At 39.8% G+C, this 25723-nt stretch overlaps 1 protein-coding gene across 1 annotated transcript in view; it reads left to right on the forward strand.

Moving 5' to 3' along the window:
* ZFAND3 (zinc finger AN1-type containing 3) overlaps positions 1–25723 on the forward strand; it is a 135484-nt gene that overhangs the window by 68282 nt on the left and 41479 nt on the right. The window contains exon 4 of the mRNA XM_053382922.1: positions 16622–16801. Coding sequence (XP_053238897.1) covers positions 16622–16801 — 180 coding nt within the window. The remainder of the gene's footprint in view (positions 1–16621; positions 16802–25723) is intronic.

Raw genomic sequence — 25723 nt, forward strand, 5'->3', positions numbered from 1 at the left:
TTGTTGTGCGCGCACCTCCTCCCGCATGCTCTTCTATGCTGTTGACTTATCTGTATTTCTTCCCCCTGGTATTAATGCATTTATTAGCACTACCCTGTTTTAACTGGGGTTTTGTTAGCCCCACTAGCTGTTTTTGCAGTGGGAGGTAGGATACATAACATAAGCATAGATAGATAGATAGATAGATAGATAGATAGATAGATAGATAGATAACATAAGCATACAATCCTTATCTGCATAATTTGCTTACAATATTTGAAGCCGCACTATAGCACTCTGTCACAGTCCAGGGACTGCTATGACAGATCTCTTGCAATATGTTATACTTCCAAGTGCTTTGGAATAACATTGCAGCCAACCAGGTTTCACTCTTGAGCCTTGCTTTGGATCACTGCCACTATGTCTGCCGACATCAAGGTGAGTGGGAGTTCCACAAACATTGAGTTAAGAGAACACAAATCTACACACATCTCAGTTTGGGTGGCTTCCAGTCCTTTTTTTTTTTTTTTTTTACTATACTTGAGAGAACACTGTTCGAGGTAGTGTTTTATGGGTGGCAAGAATGTAGCACAGTCCCAAAAACAAAGGGGGAAACTACCAAATAAATGTAGGGCTTATTCAGAAAGAAACAAAAAGAAATGTAAAAACAACAAAAGAATATTGGGATGGTATAAGCATTCATAAATCAGTCCAGTTTTATTAGACACAACAGACTCGAATAGCTATCCCAAAGCTATCCCACAGGTTACTCTCCGCTTATACTTGTTTGACTTGCGCTTGACCACGTATACACGTGGTGCCAGGAGATAATTAAATAATTCAATTCATACTCAGAAATAATAATAATAAGAAGAAGAAGAAGAAGAAGAAGAAGAAGAAGAAGAAGAAGAAGAATTTATTATTTATGCCCCGCTCATCTGGCTGGGTTTCCCCAGCCACTCTGGGGCAGAAGAGAGCTGGAGAGTCCTTGTGGCTTGTGAGGAGACTCTCCCTGGAGCCTGAAGAGGATGTCAGTAAGAGCGGAGGAAGCCCCAAAGAGACTGGAGGCACAGCGGGGCTTTGTTTAGGCTGCTCAGCCTCTCCACCTAACAGCTGACACGCGGGGTAGTGGAGCATCTGCCGCTTTTTTGAACGTCCATCCTCCTGCTGGCCCCAGAGCTTCAGTTCTAGTAGTGGATACTTTTGGATACAGTGAGAGTAGCACAGAGGGCTTTTAAAGGGTGTTTAGAGCTATGATTCTTGTTCTTCTAGTGACTAGCTGTGCACATAGCTGTATTGGGCATCACCCAAGGATTGGGGAGGAGTGGGGCATCACCACATACTTCATCAACCTCCAAAGCCTCTAGAACCAGAACATAGATTTGGCACCAGTATACAACTGTGACTGAATCTCAATTAGGCTGCAAGGCAAATGGAACAAAGGACACTGAATTTTGCATGGATACAGAATATGCCAATTCCCATGCAGCATAGTACCTTCCTGCCCAACCGTCTTGGGTAATTGTTTCTTGAACTTGTGTTTTTGTGCAGGCATATTCCTAATGTAAATTGGAAGTGCCGTCTCTTTTATGCAGATTATGGGTTTTATAAACTTACTTGCCTTGTAGGAGGTTTGACTCACTGCATTATTTAACAAGATAGAACTCTCTGTTTAAATACCAAGTAGTTAGTACTATATAGTTTTGCATGCATTACATCCCAAAGTTAAGCTTAATTTTAGTTCTCAAAATTGATTAACCAAGGAGGAAAACAAAAGGCTTATGCATCAAAGCATCTATGCAGAAGGAAACAGGACAAGTGAAGAATTAAGCTCCGTTTCCTGTTTGTCATTCAGTTAGTCTGGCTGCATTTCCATTAGAGCTACTTCAGCTGGTATTTCTAGCTGGTTATTAGTGTGCCCAGCGAGCCATGGTTTGCTGGAGAAGCTCAGAGTTTTCAAAAATAGTGCCTGAAACCTTGATCATCTTAGTTTTGCTGAACTGGTGCTCCTGATTCTTAAAACACTTTAAGATATCTATTATTATTATTATTATTATTATTATTATTATTATTATTATTTATTACATGCAGAGCTTCAAAATAAAATCATTCAGGAAAAGTATGCAGTAATAATTTTCTGTCATCTCTTTGTGGAAGAAATTCTGGTAGAAGAAATAAATACATACCTCTGTCTCCCTTCCTGCTTTATGTGAAGAAGAAAGATGGGAATTAAATGATCTGAGACGGTTTCAATTTATTTCCATTTGTTTATTGCCCACACTTCTCCAGGGCTTTGCATTCTAAGATTTCTTATATTATCACTTTATAGTTAGGTACCTGGATGCTTTTCCATAATGGCTGAAAGGTAAGGTGAGATGTGTATCAAAGCATGGCCTCTAATTCCGAAGGTTCTCAAATTGAGGTACACTGAGATGCTCTGCAGAAAGGTTGCAGTACAATTGATAATATCAGCTTGGCTCTGCATTTGATTTATTTTTTCTGTTTGAAAAATATTTGAGTTTGTTTGTTTTTTGTATCCTCCCCCCCCCCAAAAAAAAAAACTGGATTGTGGAATAAGCTAGCAACACCCTGGTTTCAGGCCTGTGGCTTTCACTGTATGTAGCTGGTGCAGTTTGCTGATTTTCCCTAAAAAGTTACTTATGAAGGGGCCTTTCTCAACAGCTTGGCCTAGAGTCTGTTTTTATACCATGGTGCTGTTTTATCAGCGATAGTTGTGGACTATTTCTCTCTTTCCTTATTTAGCTAGCATATTTAAACCCCTCATTGGGATTGAAAATATTCAGTTCAATTCAATTTGCCATATAAATTTAAATGTGCTAAATAAAAATTAATAAATAAAACAACAGTAGTGCACCCAGCTCATTAGAAAGCTAACACTGCAGCTACTAGAATGAGTTACGTATGTACGTAGATTTGTGGAACCAAAACTAATGTATGGGGGGGGAGTTTTGAGAATAGCTACTCTCCCATGATTACTTAACGTTTGCCTTTCAGGCATATTTCATAATATTGGCCCCCATCTGTCTCAAGAGACAATGGAGTGTGCCTCTGGGGGTAAAGTCAAACTGCTACATTAGTAGCACCAATATGACCTCCCCAGGGTGCAAGCCTGAGCAGTGTGCATGGAGGTTCTAGGCTGCCCAGACGACAAGACCCCACACTTGGCCCCGCTAATGTAGTGCAAAGAAAAGCAGAGCAATACGTTTGGCACCACCTTGGCTGCAGGTGTTGCTCGAAGGAAGAATACAAGGTGCCATCAGACTATCTTAGGGACTCCCCTTTGGATTTATGTAGGATTTACTCCTTAAGCTTTTATTCTCCCGAAGATATCCCATAAGGCATCAGAGGTCTAGCATCAGAGTTTTCCTTCTCCTAGATGGGCTACCTTCCCAGGTTGACAGGCCCTGTCTGCCCCTCACTTCCCTCTCCTGCTTTGAAATGCAAGCATTAAAATTCTTACAATGTTGAATGCATGTGACGTTCCTGTCTTGCTTGTAATTAAGTAGTTAAAACATTTCTTCTGTTGATAGCTGTGCTTCCCGATATGGAGCACTTAGATTTACTGCCAGTTAAAAAATTCTGGATTGACAGCAATTGAAATTTAGATTTTGGTCATAAATGGAAATATAATTTAGAGTGCAGCCACGTCCAAGTGTATCTGAAGGAAGCATCAGATAGCGGAACCGTTATTAACATGAAAATCTCTTTGAGCTTAAGTCTTTGACATGCTTTGTCTAAAGTGTTTAGAGAACTGGACAAAAAAAGCTTGTTCTGCGGAGTGTAGGCAACTACTGGTTTGTACACTGAAACAACACGCTAAATAGAAAGACCTGTGAAATTAATGACCACCTTCTCACTGGAAAAAAGTGTAAGAGGGGTGTCTTCCCATTTCTCTTCTTCTCTCCCCCCTCCACCTTTCCTGCCCATTACAGAGTTTCATATTATCCAGATTGCTATGGTTCGCCTTGCTAAATGAGCTTTGTAGCACTAAGTTAATTTTCTGCCAGTATTGCTTCTGGCTGATGACTGTGGGTGTTTGTATATCCATTAAGTATGCTGCCAGGATGCATCCACCATTTTCCACCTCTTCCATTAAATGGCTGTCAGCAGGTTTACAGAACTGCTCTCTTACTCTGCACTAATTGCAGAAAGGCTGGTGGATGTGATGAAAAAAACAACCCACAAAAAAGGAGCAAGATCTTGTTCAGAGATCTCAAAAAGTAAATAGAAATGCCATCAGCAGTTAAATCAGATTTCGCATATAGTCACAGTGTGATTAGCAGGATGATGATATAATTTCTTTTTAAATTCTTACTTTGCAGAGCAAACCTATCTACTACCACAACTCCACATATCAAATAAAATATGTTCAGGCATACACAACTGAATATAGGTAGAGTTGTGGATAAGGCATGCCTATTAAAGTAGTGTACATTCCCTGCTGGTTTTACAGTTGATTTTGAAATGGAAACCTGTTAAAATGGCATCAAATGTTATCTAGCTAAGATAAATGAACATGAAGAGAATGAATGGATTTTACTTATAAAATTCAGTATGTCAGAAACCCCCTGCTGGCAGGGAGTATCTAAGGAAAGACTGTACGAAGCATGCAGACTTTGGTTTTAGGCTTCAAGCCTAAACAATAATAAAATAATTCACACATGGAGTTTTGTGTTTGGTTACTTTGCCTGTGTGGCTTTTCAAGATCAGATATGTTTCAGTTTTGTATATATTTCAAAATAAAAACATATGTTTTACAGTGGTACCTTGGCAGGTCTGTTTTTAACCTGAAACTGTTCTTAACCTGAAGCACCACTTTAGCTAATGGGGCCTCCTGCTGCTGCCGCCGTGCCGCCGGAGCACGATTTCTGTTCTCATCCTGAAGCAAAGTTCTTAACCCGAGGTACTATTTCTGGGTTAGCGGAGTCTGTAACCTGAAGCATATGCAACTTGAAGCATATTTAACCCGAGGTACCACTGTATATTGAATTTAAAAGTTTTTAACATGAATCTGAAAGATGACAAGGTTTGTTTGCCTGTGGTTTTGTTTTGTTAAAACAAAAATAAATTCGTTTGCAAGCAAAAATTAATTAGCTTGCATCGTTTTTGCTCATTTCTGACTGGACTGGCTCTATCAATTATTGGAGGAATAATATGCTGCATTTTTATAGGTAATCTATCAGAAAAAGCCATGTTTCTTTTTTTAAAAATGCAAAAGCCAATAAATCATGCTCCTGAAAGATGCCATTGCTGTTGGCAATTTGGAAGCCACTCCCATATGTAAGACAATTGGACTTTCAGCCTCATAGAGTGAGTGTTACCCAACCTCAGGTCCTTCATATTTTCTTAGATTAGAACTGCTATCACCTCTGATTATTGACCAGGTTAGCAGGGATGATACCGAGAAACGTGATTCAGTTGGAACTCCACATGTGGCCATATATTTTACTAGACTTTACTCTGAGTAATGAGTGTGGTGCCATTGCAGAGGAATCTGACAAACGTACATTGGCTTAAGCCAAATCTTCTCCCAAAGCAGCTGTGCAGGGAATTGTATCTTTGCCTGAGCTACAACATAAGGGCAAGCCTAATTACTGTATTTTCCGCTCTATAAGACGCACCAGACTACAAGACGCACCTAGTTTTTGGAGGAGGAAAACAAGAAAAAAAATATTCTGAATCTCAGAAGCCAGAATAGCAAGAGGGATCGCTGCACAGTGAAAGCAGCAATCCCTCTTGCTGTACTGGCTTCTGGGATAGCTGCGCAGCCTGCATTCGCTCCATAAGACGCACACACATTTCCCCTTACCTTTTAGGAGGGAAAAAGTGAGTCTTATAAAGCAAAAAATACGGTAGTCCTCAGAACCTTTGCCATGTTATAAAAGCATTATTCAGCTCTGAGAGATTTCACCAGTAAATGGATTTAGGCTATTTACATTTCCTGGGAAATATCCCCACCTTTCCCCACAGGGTACACCTCAGCCCCCTTGCTGTGAGCTCGAGTTGGCCAGAGACCTCATGTAACCTCCACTACCACTGTATGCTGGGAAACATATATTGATATGTCTGATTCAGAACTTGCGATAATTAGCACTCGGTGTCCTTTCTATCCATCACTGTCATAAAGGTAATCGCCCTGTGTGCTAGATCTAATACCCACCAGGAAGCTTCTTTCTGGTAAGTGGGCATCTCACAGATACTCAAACTACTCAGCTTTATGAATGCTCAGGAGGCTGTTCCACACTTCCTTCTCTGCTCTGTGGATGCCTGCGGGACCAGACCTTTCTTCAACTCGCCCACAACCCTTCTCCTTGCCTCATCTTCCCCATCTTTTTGCCTCTCAAACCATGCTTGTTGTTTTCTTCAGGTTTAGATGGAAACCTTGAGGTGAGCACAAGGCAGCATTGTCCCATAAGAAAAGCCTTTCTGGTATTTTGGGGAACTTCATCAGAAAGATCTTTAGGAGCCCTAGGTGGGAACTGGACTTGGGATTGGGCTGTCTTATGAGCCACCTCACTTGAGCCTGTCAGGTACCTTTTTAGAAAACAAAGTCAGCTAGCTGTGTCTGCAAACTTCAAGGGGCTCGCCACATGTGTTTTGAATTGTTGCCAATCATCCACATTGGGGCTGCATGCACACTGTACATTTAAAGCACATTCTCCCCCCCCCATGGGAATGGTATTACAGAACTACAACTTTAGCACCCTTGTCAAATACAGTAATTGTTAGGGTGTGACTGCTTTAAATGTATGGTGTATATGCAGTGCTATCCCCAGTCCAGTGAAACTCAAACTGTCTCTTCTCTTTACTCTCTCTTCTCTAGGACAGGTAGATATTATAGCACATGGTTTAGGGAAGTCTTTAATGTTTGAAGTTTTATTCTGTTTTTAGTGTTCTGTTAGGAGCTGCCCAGAGTGGCCTAGGAAACCCAGCCAGATGGGCGGGGTATAAATAATAAAATTATTTATTTTTATTATTATTATGGTTCCTCCCTATCTCTACCTTCTTTCTCTAATCTCAGTCTTTCGCTCTGTTGGTTTTCACATCCTAGCCATTTGCATTTGACCTTTAGGCTTCTGTTTCAAATTCCCTGGTTCTCTAGTGCCCACCTATACCCCATGTAAGGCAAATTCTCCTCTCTATGGCTATTTCTATAATAGTAACTCCAGCAAACTCTGGGCTCTGCCATCAGCCCAGGGGACCAAGGGACACTGGGAGGCTATACCCTTTGCCTCCCAGAAATAATGTCAAGACAAGGAGGAGACCAGTCCAGACCCAAACACTGAGCAGAGAAGGAGTTGAAGGGAGCTAGAACATTCTGTTTTCCCTGCCAGTTGCCCTCGGACTGCAAAAACCGAAAGCAAATGACACTGGTTCCATCCATCAACTGAAAAATTAAGAGTCACCAATTACTGTTAATCTAGAACACAACAAGGGAAGATTAGCCTGGTGTGTCCTTGATATGAAAGTTTGTAGCTCATTGCTTTGTTTATGGCCTTGAAGAACTGATCTCCCTCCTTTGCCTTTTTTGCTTTGTTTATGGCCTTGAAGAACTGATCTCCCTCCTCTGCCTTTTTCCACTACTCTCCTGTTGTGTGTCTTGTCTTTTTTGTTTGTAAGCCTATTGGCGCACGCTCTCTCTCTCTCTCTTTATTGACCTTGAGAAAAAATACAGTTAAATAATACTAAATCTTATTTCTAAGCAATATATTGAACTTTTTTAAAAGAATATTAAAGGTATTGTTGCTTGAACACAATATGAAATTGCAACCTCTTATAGAATAGTTGCCTTCATAGAAAAATAGTAGGAAAATGATCCTTCAAGGTCAGTTAAGAACTCCTTTGAGAGAGCAATTAATTTACCAATTCTAAAGTAATTTGAATCTGTGCTTTAAGTTAGTTTACCGTACTCAAGTAGATGAATACCGTATTTTTCGCTCTATAACACGCTCCCAACCATAACACGCACATCGTTTTTAGAGGAGGAAAACAAGAAAAAAAATATTCTAAACGAAACAGTGGATGTATGATTTTTGTGGTTCATGCTGTGGCCACAGACATGTGATCTGACGGTGAGTTTGGGGTAGCCCAATGCAAAAATCCTGAGGATCCACGTGGATCCGTACTTTGTAACCACGTTTTTGCACCACTGCGGCCCCAGGCAACAGTGGGTGCGTGATTTTTTGGTGCATGCTGTAGCCATGGACATGCTATGTGATCTGATGGTGAATTTGGGGTGACCCAGTGCAAAAATCCTGAGGATCCATGTGGATCCGTGTTTTGTAACCACGTGAATGAAGGAACTGTCAGTAATGTATGATATCTCCAATACAGTGATGAAGGAAGAGGGGGGGGGAGCTCACACTTGTCCTAGGCAAAGCAGCCAACTCCTATAGGCCTAGGTGCCTTCACCCCCCCCCATTAAATATTTGAGGGAGTCATCATCCCCCCATGCTGATGGGCATTGCCATTCATATAAGGTACCAGTGTGCATGCACTTTGTCTTGAGATCATTGCAGTCTGTGAGATGGGGCTTACCTGTACCTGCCCCCCCCCAATATTTTATTGAAGTTGGAAGAAGGAGGGAGGGAGGGAGGGAGGGAGGGAGGGAAGAGAGATGGAGAGCTCACATTTGTCCTAGGCAAAGCAGCCAACTCCTATGGGCCTAGGTGCCTTCACCCCCCCATTAAATATTTGAGGGAGTCATCCCCCATCCCCCATTGTGGTATGTGAGTGGGGCTTACCTGGCTGTCCCCCCAATATTTTTTGAAGTTGGAAGAGGGAGGGAGGGAGGGAAGGAAGAGAGAGGGGGAACTCACATTTGTGGAGCTGCCTTGCCTCGAACCGGAGCAAAAAGAGGAGGAGGAGACTCAGGGACACGAGCCTTGTAAGCCGCTTTGTTTGATTTTACCGGTGAGGTGCTGGGGGAGGGACGGAAGGGGATGCCCTCTTTGTCCCTCCTTCCGGCTCATTGTAAAGAAAGCAGAGTAAGAGCCGCTTACATTTGTGTAAGGGAGAGCCATAGAGCAGGCAGACACTGAGAAAGAGAGGCTGTCTCCCTTTCCCCACCTTGGCTTTTACACGCTGCGCGCAGCTCTTGCCAGCTTCCGAGCGCCCACCTCGCCAAAAAGCCATAGAGGAGGCAGACAGGAGAAAGAGAGGCTGTCTCCCTTTCCCCACCTTGGCTTTTACACACTGCGTGAAGCTCTTGCTGGCTTCCGAGCTGCCTTCCTTCTCCCACCTCGCCAAAAAGCCATAGAGGAAGAGAGGCTGTCTCCCGACACTCAGCTGTTGCCGGCTTCTCAGCCAGCCAAGTGGAGGAAGAGAGGCTGCCGAACAGCCAGCAAGAGCGGTTCCTCCTGCCTGCATTCGCTCCATAACACGCACACACATTTCCCTTTACCTTTTAGGCGAAAAAAACTGAGTGTAATGGTGCGAAAAGTACGGTACTAGTTTAGATATTGCAGATCTATCAGAATTCTGATATTTATCCATTAAACAAGACTATTCATTTCTGTTCTCTAAGGAAGTAGAATTCAATGACTGAAATATCAGGCATAATCAACAATAATGACTTGAACACACAAATGTATGAAGTGCATAGTAATGAAAGGTAGTTTGTTTAGAATTAAATAAGGAAAAGTTCTATGCTGTTGAATCTGATGTTTCAAAATTAGCAAATGCTAGTGTAGGCAATGACCGATTTACACATGTACGATATGTGCGTGGCTGCTCGTGTGCACATCGCAGCAACCCAGAAGTGGCCAGAAATGGGGGAAGAATGGGGCAGAGTTGGCTTAGGCATGCTGTGACCCAGAACACAACCCCCAGGGGTTGCCTGTACACAGCATATTTATAAAAAACAAGCCTGCATCATATTTCTGAGTTTTCTTTATGATTTAAGCATGGCATGGATTTTAAGCTTCTGACTTCTACTTCATTCAGATGGAAAATGTCTTAGGGATGTATCTAAATTGATTGAGCATCCCACAACTAACTCAGAGATGCATTTTAAATAAAAAGACACATTCTGCTCATGTAAAAACATGCTGATTCCCGGACCGTCTGCGGGCCGGACTTAAAAGGCAATCGGGCAGATCTGGGCCCCGGGCCTTATTTTGCCGACCCATGACCTAAAGCATATCTTGAAAATACCTGTCCAACCTTTTGCTTCGACTTCTTCAATAAATTTTTCCTACTATTCAAAATGATTTCTTTTTAATCATATGATATGATATGATAGTTACCCACTCCCTGCCCCATGTCACATCTCATGCCATTCAGGTTTCAGGACTCTTGGGAGTGGCTTTTGAGGGGGGAATGGCAGAGAGCTCCATTGCGCGTGTTAAGCTTTGCTTCCATTTCTTTTGATCCAAGACAGTGGTTGGATTCTCCACTAAACCACCATGTCAGAAAGCAAATGGATCTCCCTGCTTGTTGCTTCTAATGCCATCTTTCTTGATCCCCAGCAACCAGCCTGCACATTTAATGCTGTTTACAGCAGATGAAATCTCAATGGCTTCCCCATTATAGACTATTGCTCAGTTTTTTTGTTGCTTATTTTAGCTTCTCCAGTATTGCATGCATGGCAAGGTACTTGCTATGGTCAAATCCTATGGATGTTGAATTCCCCAAGGAATAGGTCTAGCTGAAATTAGGAAGCAGCACCGCTGAATATCTTCCTACATAATTACCTGAGTTCTAAGGCTGGTACCTTTTCAGAGAGCTAAATTGAGTTTTTATGGTTTCTATTCAAGGTAGAGGTATTTCTTAATTTCCTATTCATTTTTAGCAAATTGCTATCCTTTCAAATTGTTTCTCGTAGCATTGAGAAATCTAGGCCAGTAGGGTGTGCTTAAAATACAATCTCTGGAAAGATGTTATAGTACCGGTGTCTAAATACAGGTTCTCTCACTCTTCTTGCTGAATTCTTTTAATTGTTTATTGGTCTAAACCAATAAAGTATTTTTAAAAAGCCAAACACCATTTCCCTATCTCTTAGTTTTTATAACTCATACAATATGAAAATAAGAGTAAGTGTAGTTTTGCTTTTTCTAGTTCTAGAATGTTTTCGGGTATTGAAAACTGTAGTTGGCTTTCTATTCATTTTATAAGTACTGAGTCAGACCAGCTTTGAGCAGATTCAGTTAGCTGAGTGTACCTTTTTGTCTCTTGGCACATAGGATGAGATTTGTTGTTTTATGTGGCTTTATGCTGCTAAAACAAATTTTTGACTGAATCTTAAATTGTTAATTTTATATTCCTGCTTTGAATCCAGTACAAGCACACTTGAGAGTGTGACTAAACTTATCATGGTGGCTTTTATATTGCCTTGTTATCAACTTAAATCGCTGCAGGTAGGAGTCATGGGGCTTTATTTTTACTTAAAATGTAACACTGACATTTCTGAATTTACCAGCCATACCATATTTTAAAAGGTTAATCACCTTTTCTAATATAGGTTGGGGGTTTTTTACTAGTCATATTGTTCAGACGTTGACCCACTCTTGGTAAATTTTATCATTAGCACTTGGTTCAGGGCATAGCTGCAAATGAATGCCTCATTGAAGATTTGAGCAGAGTCCATCAAGGAGGGCAGGTGAACCCTATTAAACTTGGCTTTGTTACCAACAGCTTTCTGGCTCTCTTGTTTCTTTGACAACTGGGCTTACTTCTCTTTTGGGTCATTTGTATGGTTCTGCCTTGCTCGCTACCAGATGAGCAGTGTAACCTGCTGAACAGCACCTTTCCCCTTTCACTGAGTGATGGTGCTTCATGTTAATGGGGAAAAAAACCTTTGGATCTGTTAAACGGATCTGGAAGTAGCTGTCTCAATTTCAGTTAATATTCTAAACCTAAGGTAATACACATTTCAAATTGTCTGAATTTGAAATAAAATAGAACTTTTGAGGGAGAAATCAAAACACATGGGTTCAAATTCATATTTATATGATTAAGATAATGGCCACATCCAAGCATTGAAACATAGTTATAAGAACACACTGCATTCACATATTGTAACATAGTTTCTCATTATGTCTCAACATAGGAAAACACTGATTTGAATCTTGTTCAGTATCTTTGTTAACAAGCTCATAGTGTTCTAAATTGAAGCTTTTATTCTCCTTCCCTTGAACATGGGGGAAGAAGAGAGGGGCTGTACAAGTCCAAAGCTTGATGTGGTACATATCTAATTCACGGGTGGGTAACCTGTTGTCCTCAAGATGTTGGACTCTCAACACACTAGCCTCATCTAGCATGGACAAAGATGATGGGAGTTCCCCAAGTTTTAACTGCAGTAAAAACAGAGTATTCTCTTAAAACATGACCCAAGATAATTTCATCATTTTTCAAAGCCATGAAATTGATCTTTTATTCATATTTCAAGAGAAGGGTGTCTCCCCAGCATGACCGCTGTGTAATCTAGGATGGTTACTGCAAATAGTGCCTATTCTCTACAAAGTGAAACAAAGGCTATAGGATGCATGAATGCCATTTGCCTTATTTAAAGCAATTCATTACCTTACGTTAACATACAATGCTGTGGCAATTAAAGAACCAGTTCAGTGTAGCAGATCAATGCTACTAGACTAGAAAGTTTAAATGTGACCTTAAGTTCATATATTTGGTAATCTAACTGTGTAGCTTTGGCAATATCCCTTCTGTCATACTTGAACTTACCATATTTTTCGTCCCATAGGACGCACCTAGTTTTTTTTTGGGGGGGGGGGAAATAAAGAGGAAAAAATTTCCTAAGATTCACAGCACTGAAGTAGAACCTAAGATTCACAGAAGTAATGAAGTCATTTCAATACTGCCACAACCAAGCAGCTATGGAGGAAATCATTTTACTGTTGCTTTGATGCAATTTTATATTATGATTTTTGGGATAATGTTGGTAGTGAGTGGTCTGTTCCTCCTCCACCACCACCATATCCCTACCACCACATCTACTTAATTCAAAATATAGATTATGCTCCATCTTGAAACTACCTGGCACTTGTTTGTTTTTTTTAAAAAAAATGAAAGCGTTTTGAATTCCAAACAAACACCACTGATGGAAAATTAGGCAATAGTTAACCTTAATTGGGACTCCGTGGGTTAGTCTAGAGAAATTAATTAAAAATAATAGACCAATGTTCTTAAATGCTAGGATTCTCCCTAGACATCTAAAAGGGCACCTGAGTGAGGACTGTGTAGATGCCAGCAGTGCTAGAGGCACTAATTGATAATGTGCTTTTATTAAAAAAAAAAAAGAAATCTTGCATGCTCTTTTATTTGAAGTGGGCAAAGTAAATATGAAACGTAATTAAATTTTGCATCCATTGGTTAGTAAGCCTACTTCAGAGATCTTTTGAGCTTTCACCAATATTGCACTAGGGGTTCTTTTAGCCTACTCAGTTTCTCAGTTGCCCCACACTGGCAACTTGCTGTTTCAGTATATTTAACAAGCTCTTATAATTTACCTGAATAGATTTTATTCTGTCTGCTAGAGTATTTCATTTCTTTTAATGAAGTAAGTAAAATTAGTTGTTTCTGTTCATTAGTAGTCTAGGTAGAAACATGTGTTCTTGATATCCTCAAGGAGAAATTGGAGAAAATCAGAATAGGTAAACGACCCTTGTATTTTAGCAAACAAAACAATGATTCAAAGGTGTGTGTTTACTCTCTTGTTTGGTTGGCCATGTCCCCTCTCGGCATCTTTCATGAACAAGCCCTGTTGAGTTTACCCATTTCTAAGGTATTTTTGTCACTTGGGTTTATTGGGCATCCCAAATTTATTTTGTTTTCCCAGTATTTATAAACCAGCAGAGATAAGAGACCAGTTATCGTTCATAAGAAAGGTAAGAGACACATTTAGAGGAGTTCATAAATTTACCTGGACTTGTAGTAGCCAGGAGCCTTCTACTTCAGTGCTGTCCTGTGTGCTTCATTAGGAAAAGACCTATTAATACTCGGAGACTTGCTGAGGAAAGAATTTGGTTCATACAACAAAATGGACTTGTCTTGAATGGGAAAAGATTGTGTTCTGTGCTACAAACATTTGCTTTCCTTTACTACAATTTTTGCTGTTACTTATGAAATAGCTAGCCTTTATTAAAAGTAGCTGTTTACAAAATTCTACAACTTGCCCATAGAAAGCAAGATGTTTCTGCTTGGAATAGCGCATACTGGGAGATGCTTATAAGTAGGTTATTTTCCTAATAATGCTGTATCTTAATAGTTGTCATAGAAATGTTCCATGCAGTATCTCATCTTGCGGGCTGTGCTATGCGGTAAAGGTAAAGGACCCCCGGACGGTTAAGTCCAGTCAGAGACGAGTATGGGGTTGCGGCACTCATCTCGCTTTCAGGCCGAGGGGGCCGGCGTTTGTCCACAAACAGCTTTCTGGGTCATGTGGCCAGCAGGACTAAACCGCTTCTGGCGCAATCAAACACCATGAAGGAAGCCAGAGCACATGGAAATGCTGTTCTGTAAAATTAACAGAATATAGAGCAGTTGTAAGGAAAATGGGATTGTTAAGGCTGGCTCCCTGCTGTAGGATGAAGCAGAAAGAAGTAATGAAATGCTTCTTCATTTCATTGCATAATTTGTATCTTTCATGTTAAAATTCCTAAAAGGAATAACAAGTCGGAATAAATTAATTTGTGCTGGGGCATGTATCTTTATCCAGTTTTAAAAGAAATAGTATCAGGTCCTCATTTGGTTCTTCCCTTGTTCTACCTTAAGCTGTTCCTGTTGAGCTTAATATAGTATAAAACAGCATTTTATTGAATTTAAGATCTTGCAGATTCTGAAGAGCAGGCTGTTTTGTTATCAACTTGGGCTTAATAAGCTCTAGTTAAAGGCATCATTTCATAATTTATTGCCAATTCTTAGGATATAGGAGTGAAATAAAATTGAAGCATAGCTTGTGTTAACAGAAGAAACCAAAGGCAATCCTTAAAGTACACATGTGGAAATCAAGCTAAGAATAATTGACACTGGTATAAATCTGCATAGCAAATGTAAAGGATTTCACTGGGCTTAAAATGAGACAACGTATTTCCAGGCTTCATGTGATTTTCCTTGTTGATGTTTTTTATTTCCTCATTGAATATGGCTATAATGTAATATAAAAGTCTGAAATGAACTACTGGTTAAGTAGCCCATGATCCAGAGGAATACTTTGTGTACCTTCATTTTTCTAGGTTTTTTTCTTTCCGGGACTTGCGTTTACAGAATTCACCAAAGTTTTCTCTTAATTGCAAATGCAAACCATTCTCAGTTTTTGTTAGGGACTTAAACCTGAAATTTTGAAAATAAATGGAGCTCGTTAGAATTGGTCCAGTATCAGCACAGATGAAGCTGAACATAGCATGATGGGTTTTAAAAACATGCATAGTTACAGATCTAAGTTGTTTCCTGGTTGATATCACAAATAGGCAAGTTTGCAAAATCCTTTATTGGCATTTAATAAATGCTATGGTGATGGTCATGCAAGAGGATAAAATTATGCAATATTTACATTGGCCAGTTGCTTTTTAAAAATAAGGATAATAAGGCTTTAGCTGCCATGCCAATCAGACACCTTAGAAAGAGGTGATGGCTTGGTGGAAGTCACCAATCAGTTGATCACATAGTGTTAGTAGGTAGGAAGAACTGATATTGATGTCTTGTCTTATAAAGAGAGCCTTTGCGAAAAATGAATGATTATTTGTTACATACCTTGGTTAAATTCAATATTCATTTGCAGTTCACAAACTGTATTCACATGACACTGTAATCTGAGAACCAAGTTAGTAAACGACCTAGCCTCATTTTAGGAGGCAACAAGTAATTTTGCCTAGTTTCCTCATTAATTGCATTGTGCATAGAAACTCTCACAACTAATGCCAACTAGACAGGATGTTTGTCACATACCGTATTTTTTGCTCTATAGGACTCACTTTTTCCCTCCTAAAAAGTAAGGGGAAATGTGTGTGCGTCTTATGGAGCGAATGCAGGCTGTGCAGCTATCCCAGAAGCCAGAACAGCAAGAGGAATTGCTGATTTCACTGCGCAGAGATCCCTCTTGCTGTTCTGGCTTCTGAGATTCAGAATATGTTTTTTCTTGTTTTCCTCCTCCAAAAACTAGGTGCGTCTTGTGGTCTGGTGCGTCTTATAGAGCGAAAAATACGGTAATTTGCCTTTACCTGGTTTCTTCTCTAATTAATTGCTGGTGGAAGAAGCTACACAAGAATTGTGGCATGGCAAGGGAGTTAACCCTTTTCTCTAGAACAAATTTTTGAGGTGGTGTGTGTGTGTGTGTGTGTGTGTGTGTGTGTAGGAAATCAGCAAAAATCTCCCCACTTCTGTTAGTAGCTCCAGTCCACTGGAGCCAAAGCACTAGTTGGATTGTGCGCTAAATGTGTATCTTGCCATTCCACTGGAACAGCACTCGGTGATTATACCAAGTTCAGTAATAATGTATTGGTGCAATGAAGGTAAGTTTAATGTCTTAGGGCTTAGACTAATAGGATTAAATCACAGTTTATAGAGATGATTATATTGTAAAATACAGCATATTGTATGTGCCCCATTGGACAGAAACATGTTTTGTAGTCAATAATCCCATCTCCCCAATTTTGTGTCTTGTTAGATTTTCAAAAGAAGCAACCAGATGATGAGTCCACTCCCAGCACAAGCAACAGCCAATCAGATTTGTTCTCTGGAGAAACAAATAGTGACAACAGTAATACCTCCCTATCTACGCAGACTGTTAACTCCAACCAGCAACTTTCGACAGAACTGAATGTAACTTCACCGAGTAAAGAAAAATGTAAGTGTAAGGAGAGCAAAGTAGGCTCTTCTCTTCTCTAGCATCTTTGGTTTTCAGCCTTTAAGAAGAATGATGTAGTGATTTCTTTGGGAAACTGTAGAAAACTGCATGAGAATGATAGTTGTGTGACAGTTGTAGGAAGAACAAGGAAAGGAAAGCATTTTCTATCTTGATTGGCTAGAGCTCAGTTTGCATAGCTTTATCATTTTCATAACACTAATTACTACATTTGTCAACCTATAGCTTAACTGTTGGCCTGTGCTGTGGAAACTAGAGACCATATTATTGCAATAATTGGGATGATGTTCTTCAAATAAGTACAGAAAATTAAGCATGCAACGTAGGGTGTCATCCAATTGTTAGGGGATCTCACACATGGTGACTTGTGTAGAATAAGCATAAATACTTCCTGAAACATTTGGGTATTACAGGCATACATTTTGCTGATTCTTTCATCTTAGTCTGACAACTTCCTTTAAAAGTAAAGTATTGTTCAATAGTTTGAATTCAGATGCCACCAGTGCTATTTCATGGAAGTTTCTGACAAAAGTTGAAATTTCATTGTGTGCTTCTTTGCAAAGCTCTCTCCTCTGAAATACAAAGCCTTATGTATAGATATATATCTATATGTTGGGGAAAGGGATGTAGATCTAGTTATTTATTTGGTATAAGTGCTAGGAAGGTTTGTACTTTCTCATCATTTTCTTTGGGACAATGTGATAAAGTGCTCTCTTTCAGCCACTTCTTCATTTGGAACGAAAAGGATTTTTCTCTAGACAGTAATTTTGATAAGTCACTTATTGTTTTTCAGTGGTGCTAAATATGTTGTTGGATTAATCTTGTTCATTGCATTTATATTCTGCTTGGCAGATAAAATTCAAGGAATGGGAACAGGAGATAAAATCATCTTACACCTTAGAATTGGAACCTCTTAAATACTGTAGGGAGTTTTATAAAAACAAGCTTTCAGTCTATATCCACTTAGGAGCTCTGAAAAGGCCAATTACTATTGTTGGTTGCAAACATGAATAAATTGTTCCAAGTAAAAATCACAGAAGAGACAATTCCAGTCAAGAATACTATGTTCAAGTATGCTAAAACAACCATGAAAGAGATTTAAGTAGAAAGTAATAGTGTTTCGTGTGATAAGTCATGTGATAAGACTGTTCCTAGACTGTACCAGTCGAGATTTCAGGTGGAGGACTGCACAGTTGAATGGCTGCCCATTTGGGAATAGGGGGAATGTTGCACACAGAAAACTAGCACAGTGGGAAGTAAAGCTAATATCAAACCCTTTACCAGAGAACTTTGGGGCTCAGGAGAGGATGTGGGTGCAGTGTGCAGGTTTCTGTATAACAGAATTCAGTTGTGCAATGTCCCACCAGCAGTCTGAGGAAGTACAGTCTAGGGACAGTTTTATCAAACGCAACTATCATTTTTCATCCCCCATATATAACCTCTTGAATTAAGAATTATGTAAACACAGTAAATGACCAGTCTTAGGAATTTCATTTGAATCTTTGCATTTGTTTATTTATAAATGCATTTCTATACTGCCAAGCCATAAAATATCAGGGCAGTGTACAACAAAAAAACATTTTTAAAAAATCATTTAAAACAATACAAAGCTACAAAGGTCTGTCAGCATAAAAAAGTTTTCAAAAGATGCCAGAATCTCACAATGAGGGTGCCTCAATCACTACAAAAGATCTACTTGGTTAAAGTCCAGTAAACTGTCACATACTGCACTGTTGACTTGCTTAACGATTTTTGCCTCCCCTGTCTGTCTGTATATGTGTGTGTGTGTGTGTGTGTGTGTGCAATGTGTCTGCCTTACTCATTTATTCGCAATCTCACAGGTTGCCTCTATTCCATCCATTGATGCATAGAACCACCAGGAGGGTAATACAGAAAAAGTTATAGATGCACTTTTCTCTGCAAATGCCCCCAAATACTGTTTCTTCAGTGGCCTAGCAGCTTCAGTCCATTATCTCTTGGGATTGTCCATTGTTTTCCTGAGCAGCTACTTCATTGGACCAGACTTGTCTTGCAATTTTTTTTCTAGTTTGGCTGTAAAGATGTACGAAAGAGAGAACTTATTTCAAAAATATGCTCTTCTGTTCTAGGCTTCTGTACACTCACTAATGCATGCTCCGAGATGATAGATATTAGGCAGCACAGCCAGCAGCGCATTTGAAAATATTACCTATAAAAAATTCTTTATGACTTCCTGCTGGGATGGCTGTAAGTGAAACAGTGGTTAGATTTATTTACAGTTCTAGCTATCTCTCTTTTCCCCCCACAACCCCCAAACAGTAGTTCTCTAATGTAGCTCAGATTAGTGTCATTTATCAGAGCTAATTATACAGCAGATGGAGCTTTTCTGATTGATGATGGTCTCAGTGTGGAAGGTTCTTTCCCATAATGAAGAATGCCCAAACTTTAAATGTCTTTTTTGATTTTAATTTAAGGGTGGCTTTTTCATATTATTTATTTTGTTTTGTAAGGAGTTCTATAATACATACGCTGCTTTCATTATAGCAGTGTTTCTTAAATGATTGATATTTTTTCAGTGCAGTGAGATGATGATGTACAGCTGCATACTTTTACTGAATAGATTTGCTTGTATTTCAGTAAACAAAAAAACAGTGTGGGATATCATTGAGTTAATCCTTACCAAATTGTGCATAGATCTTACTGCTTAGAAGTGGTGTTGTTAATAAAAACAATTCAGATGGCAGCCTTTTGTGATCTTTCTCCGTTCCAAACCAGCTCGACTTCAAGGTGCTAGCTGTGGTTAATTGCCCTACAGGCTAAGCACACTATAATTGTAGTAAGCCATTTTATTCATCATGTTGCAATAAAGATCTATCGTGTTAATAGTCTTGCTGAATGGGAAGAATTTTAAGCATTTTTATGAAGAGTCAGAATATTCTAGGAGGGGGAAAAATCTATAATTATATTTTGTGGCAGTTGGGTCTGGCAGGATATTAATGTGATTGCATGCATTCCTGTAATTCCAGTCATTCTTCTTACAAGCTATTTTTTTTCCTGGGCCTGCTTGTATACAAGCCCATTTATTTCCTACAAAATCCGTATCTGAAAAGATGCCTCAAAAGTGCATGTAATTCTTAATTAGAGTTGCACCAGTTGCCAACAGTATACTTTCTCAGAGGAGATGCTGCTTCCGACAGGGAAGGAAGTGGCCAAATATGAATCTTCCAAATGCCAGATTTAACCCTGACATATAACTTTCCTCCCTGCCACATCCCCAACTAACCCTCTACCCCCCCCAAAAAAACATTAAGAGAATAAGGAAAGCTGACTGGATCTGCCCAAAAGCCCAGCTGAACTATCATCCTGGTCTCACAGTGGTCAACCAGACCCCCATGAAAAACCCTCAAGTAGGACCTGAGCCAGGGGGTGGTGCACCCCATTTTTCACTTGAGGTGAAACTGGTTGTGCTGCCCGCTTCACTGCCCCCACTGCCAGTAGATAAGATGTACTGGCATTGGCACCAATTTCCAGCAAGGTCTGAGAGCAGCAGGGCACCACAAGCATCCCTCCTCGGGGGCTTCTGCCACCTGAGGTGGCTGCTTCATCCCACCTCATGGGTGGGCCGGCCCTAACCTGAGGACAACAGGACTTGCCTTCCCCCGCCCTCCTTCCCGGTTTCTAGAACTGGTATTCAGAAGCGTACTGCCTCCAACCATGGAGGCTGAGGATAGCTATTGTGGCTGATAGTCATGGACAGCTTTATCCTCCATGACTTTGTCTAATCCTGTTTGAAAGCCACTCAAGTTGGTGGCCATCAATGTTTCCTGTGGGAATGATTTCCATAGTTCAGGTGTGCTCACCATGAAGAAGGACTGGATCTCTCCAATGAGCTCAATGTGGCATTTATGGCCCTCCCCCTCCTCATTTAATCCCCACAACAACCCTGTGAAATAGTTTAGACTGAGAGACAGTGACTGGCCCAAGGTCACCCAGAGAGCTTCGTGGCTGAATGGGGATTTGAACCCAGATTTCCCAGGACATCGTTCAACACTTAAACCACTGCACGACTAGCTCAATAGCCTAAGAATACATTTAGGCTCTATTGTCTGTTGGTTATTGTTTGGGCCTCCTAGCATTTGTATTTATTAATTTATTTTTCTTTTTAAATGGCCTATCCTTCTTCCCCAAAGGGAGCATAGTAGTAAGTGTTCTCTTTAACAATGTGGATCATGAGGATAGGAAAGAAGGAGCCAAAACAAATTTTTTCTTTTAACCACTCCAGAACTCGCTTATTAGGGAAGTCTGTGTGTATTTTATTAAAAGGTCATGCCATATACTTTAACAATTTCATTTAGTTTGAGCCCTTCATCACCTTCTCTGGGGCTGTCACATTGTTTTCCTTTCCTCTGTGCAACTGCAGCTCAAGCTGACATGGTGCAGGTTTAAGTGAAATCTGAATTGTAATATAACATGAAAAATGTCCGTGTGGGAAATTTGACTTTGGCAGTTAGATCAGGTTGATATTTCAATAGCACTTCACTACACAGGACATGATGTCATTTTAATTTGCGCTTAACTTTTCCCAAGACTTTCCAAATTTCTATTCTTAAGCATGATTTAGAATGTTTTGAGGAACTGTCTAACATTATATTCCTGTACAATGTTCACACGTCCTTTGTTAATGAAATGTGCAGTTGGGCTTAGATGTATTCTCTTCTCTACAAGTGGAATTAACTACGGATATTCCTCTTGCCCAGAATGTATCCATGTGTTTGTGTGGCAACAGAACTGTATTCCCTAATCATTTTGGTTTCCGTCTTAATGCACATGGTCAAATACCTCACTTTAAGCCATTGAATATTCATTGTTCTTTACAATATTAGCCCTTTAACCCTTTAAAAATTGCTATTGTAAACATGTTTTCTGATGCTCAGGCTTTCTTCTGCACGATCAGAACCAAAGAAATGAGAGGGAGCCTAAAGGAATATAAAGATATATAGAATAATGATATTGCACATCAGGATTGCTTTGGGGCACAGTCATATAGCATATAGTACTTCCAGAGAAATGAGTGGGAAAATGGAGCTTTTTTGAGTTGCTTTTTGATGTTCTGAAAGGACCCCAAATAGTCTGAAATCCTTGACAGCCGTTCCAGGTATTTCTCTGTAGGCCTTGACATAACTGCAAACAAATGGGAAGTGATTATCGGGGCCCATATAAGCCTTGCATTTGTTACAAGACATTGGTTTTGCATTCCATTGACCATAGAGCATTTTTTAATCAGGGACCCTATTTTAAGTAGGGAGTATTGTATTTATGTTACAAATGGGAATAGTAATGCAAAACGAATTGTGTTGACACAGATACCTTCATCTCAGTACCCTGCTTTAATGTATTCCCTACAGGAGACAAATGTATTTGGGAAATACACGAAAGGTTGTAAGGTTTGGCAGCGAGAGATTGTATAAAAATGTGTACATAAAAATCTGAATGATTAAATCTTCATCAATTTAACTAATTTTAACAATACAAGTTGATTCTCTAGAAGTGGTTGAAGCTTGGACAGCTAAGTAGTTTCTGCACGTGACAGAATGTTACCCATACATGCAGAAGAAAAGCAATGTGTCTCTGAAGACTTCCATTTAAGATTTAGCTTCCTTCTAGTTTATATCTCTTATATGTTTGTGATTCTAATTCATGGCTCTTTTCAAACTTGATTATGTAGATAAATTAGGGATGTCTATTCCAATTACACACATTCACGGCTAGATTCAGGGTTTAAGCAGGCTTCCCAAAACACCACTGTTGCTTATACTTTCTAGAGGTTCTTATAAGGTTTGTTGCTGCCAACTCTCACAATGGGGATTCTTTTTAAGCTTGGCTACTCTTAAGTTCATGAAAAACCTTTTGGGTTCTGGTCTCTAAAGCCTCCAGCCAAAAGCATTTAAGTCATTCGTAGCTTGTTAGGAAAGCAGTTTTTAGAATATTGTATTTTAGATATTCCAACATAACATTTCCTAGAGTGAAGATCTCTTAAGGGTGCTTAGAAGCAGGAAGTCCTTGTGGACAAGGCAACTATTATTGTCTTGTTTCCATGATTGCTGCTCTGTCTTCCCAACCCTGCTTATTCTGCTACTTCATTTAACTAGCAATAACTGGCTTGAGGATTGGCATAGTTGACATCCACTTTCTAGATTTCCAGCATACACTTGCTTGTCAAAGCACTATGCTTGCAGTTGAAAGCCAGGAATAGCTTGGAAAGTATACTGCACAGCACTGGGGGCACATATGTACATACATTTGGAGTTATAAAGTTATGGAATATTCAGCAATGCTCTTTACACTGCAGTTAATGTTGATTTGAATTTAATTTTTGTTCTTCATTGTTGATAGATTCCCCTAAAAGATCATCATTCTAAAGTTTCTACAGTGCCCAAGGATACTGGCTTTTCACATCATTAAGATTTGACTAATTGCCTCTCATAATAACGATGCGAAGTTTCTTACTATGAGGTTGAAACAAATATCACTCCATTCCAACTGGAAACTAATATCTGGAAAAGAGGAGGCATAATCAAGGGACAAGAAAATGCTCTGGCGTGTAGACTGTTTTTGTGTTCTGTCTTTGTTTATAATATGTCTCGTGTGTGTGTGTGTGTGTGTGTGTGTGTGTATACATGTATTGTCATGTATAGAGGTAGGATTACGTAGTTCATAAAGAAAGCTTTTGGCTTGTACTACATGTCATAAAATAAGAAAGCATGCTACTGCTCATAACAAACATGCAATGCATGCAAATAATTTTTCCTTGACATCTGAATCGAGTGAGGCTGTGCAGGCGCTGGACCAATGACTGGAGGCAGTGAGGCTGAACAAGATGGAGGTGCTGTGAATTGACTGTTTTCGTGTCCAGGAATTGGGTTGACAGTCTGTTCTGAATGGAGTTGCACTCCTCTTGAATGAGCAGGTTTGTTGCTTGGGGGTACTTCTTGATCCAGCATTCTCACTGAAGGCTGAAGTGGCATATTGGTAGCATAGAGTGCCTATTTTCAGCTACAGCCATTCATGGACTATGACAGCCTTGCCACAGTAATCCGTGCTCTGATAACATCCCAGTTAAATACCTGTAATGTGCTTTATGTGGGGGGCTACCTTGGCAGAAAGTTCAGAAGCTGCAATTTGCACAAAATACAACTTGCACAAGATAAATGAAAACCTGCCCTGGTCCCAGTATACCATCAGTGTGAGCAGCTAACAATTCAGGAGTAGTTTGTCATCATCCCACCTACTGGAGCTTAAAGCAACTAACTTGTAATCCACAGCTGAAGCCTTCAGGACAACCACAGGGCAACCGAAAGGCAGTTCTTTGTCTGCCAACAATGGATGTGGGGCTCAGATAATTTCACAATTACCTTGTCTTCTAGCTTTCCTGTTCTGCCTTCTGTAGGTGTCAGTGCATAATAATAACAACCACCACCACCAACAACAACAACAATTTATACCGCGCCCATCTGACTGGGTTTCCCCAGTGCATCTCCCATAGGAGGAATTCAGTCCACCTATCCAGCTTTCCTCCCATCATCTGCTCCTTTTCTTTCTTTCATTCCTTCTCCTCCTCTCCCAAATATACAGAAGAACTGCCACTTGTTCATTGTCTGCTTGCTTGTTGTCAGTGTAAAGAACAATGTAGCTATAGGGACTAGGATTATATGGAGCTTCTGTTTCTTCTATGTTCTTGGAACAGCTGCTCTAGTAGTCATTGCTACTTTACTGACTTCTTCACTGGCTGATGGTTTTGAGACACCTAGAGCACTTATATTTTATTTATTAATTCAGAGTTTCTCCAAAGTACAGCATAAAGCAATATTGGCCTGTCTTGCTCTTAGCTCCAGAGTCCTTTGTATGTATGAGAGGACTCAGAATTGGTAAGGTCAGTTGTTACTGGCATGCTACCATGACCAGCCCAAATTTGTAGACGCTCTTTCATATGGCCTCAGTGAACAAAAGATGTAAGTATTGTTCTTCACTGTGCATCCTGTAGCAACCAGAATTCACAGAGAGAGGAGGGTGGTTGAAAGAACCAGGAGATGAATGGGATGGAAATCACAGTAGCTGCATCCTTTCTTAGTGCCTCAAAAGTATCTTCAGGCAGTTTCTTGGTGGTTATTTAATCTCACCCACATTAATGTTTCAGAAGAAAGTAGATTGTCAAAGCGATTGTCAAAGACCATGAGTGATAATCTAATTAAGACCCATTGAATCAGTTTAAGATCATTGATTACAGTGGGTTTACTCTTGAGTATGGCAAACATTTGATGTTACCCATATGAATATACTATTTCCCCCCTTTTCTGACTGTGTAAACTTAACCCAGTCAGACACTCCCTTTTGCAAAGTTATTTAGCAAATATTGCAGGAATTATATATTCTCAAGAAAGTATTGAAACTTGATGGAAGTAGTCAAATAGATTTGTTAATCTAGGGTCCCTTCCAGGCTGCTGAGAGAATTCTGGTGAAGCATTCCATATAGTGGCTTTAGTATTATTACAGACATGGGAAATAATGTATTGCACACATCTGCATACCGAGGGATGTTATAGCAAAAACTGTATTACAGAAACTTACTAATGTGTGTACATATGCTTTACTTCTAATTTAGATACCCAAACTTTATCTGAATGTGAGATTTGGTATGACAGTATGTCTAATCCTGCAAAGGTAAAATCATCAAGGAGATTATGATGGGAGTGAAATTGACAAGGTATTTAATAAGGGATGATGCATTTCTAATTAGTCCACAGCGCCTGTAGTTGAAAATTAATTGTGGTGTTATGTAAATGTCATGTTAATTAAGAGAGAATATTGGAAGTACAATAAATCTTTAAAAAGTTACCCATTTTAGTTAATATTTATGCAGGCTTCCAA

The sequence above is a fragment of the Podarcis raffonei genome, chromosome 3 (assembly GCF_027172205.1).
Source record: "Podarcis raffonei isolate rPodRaf1 chromosome 3, rPodRaf1.pri, whole genome shotgun sequence".
NCBI classification, from domain to species: Eukaryota; Metazoa; Chordata; class Lepidosauria; order Squamata; family Lacertidae; genus Podarcis; species Podarcis raffonei.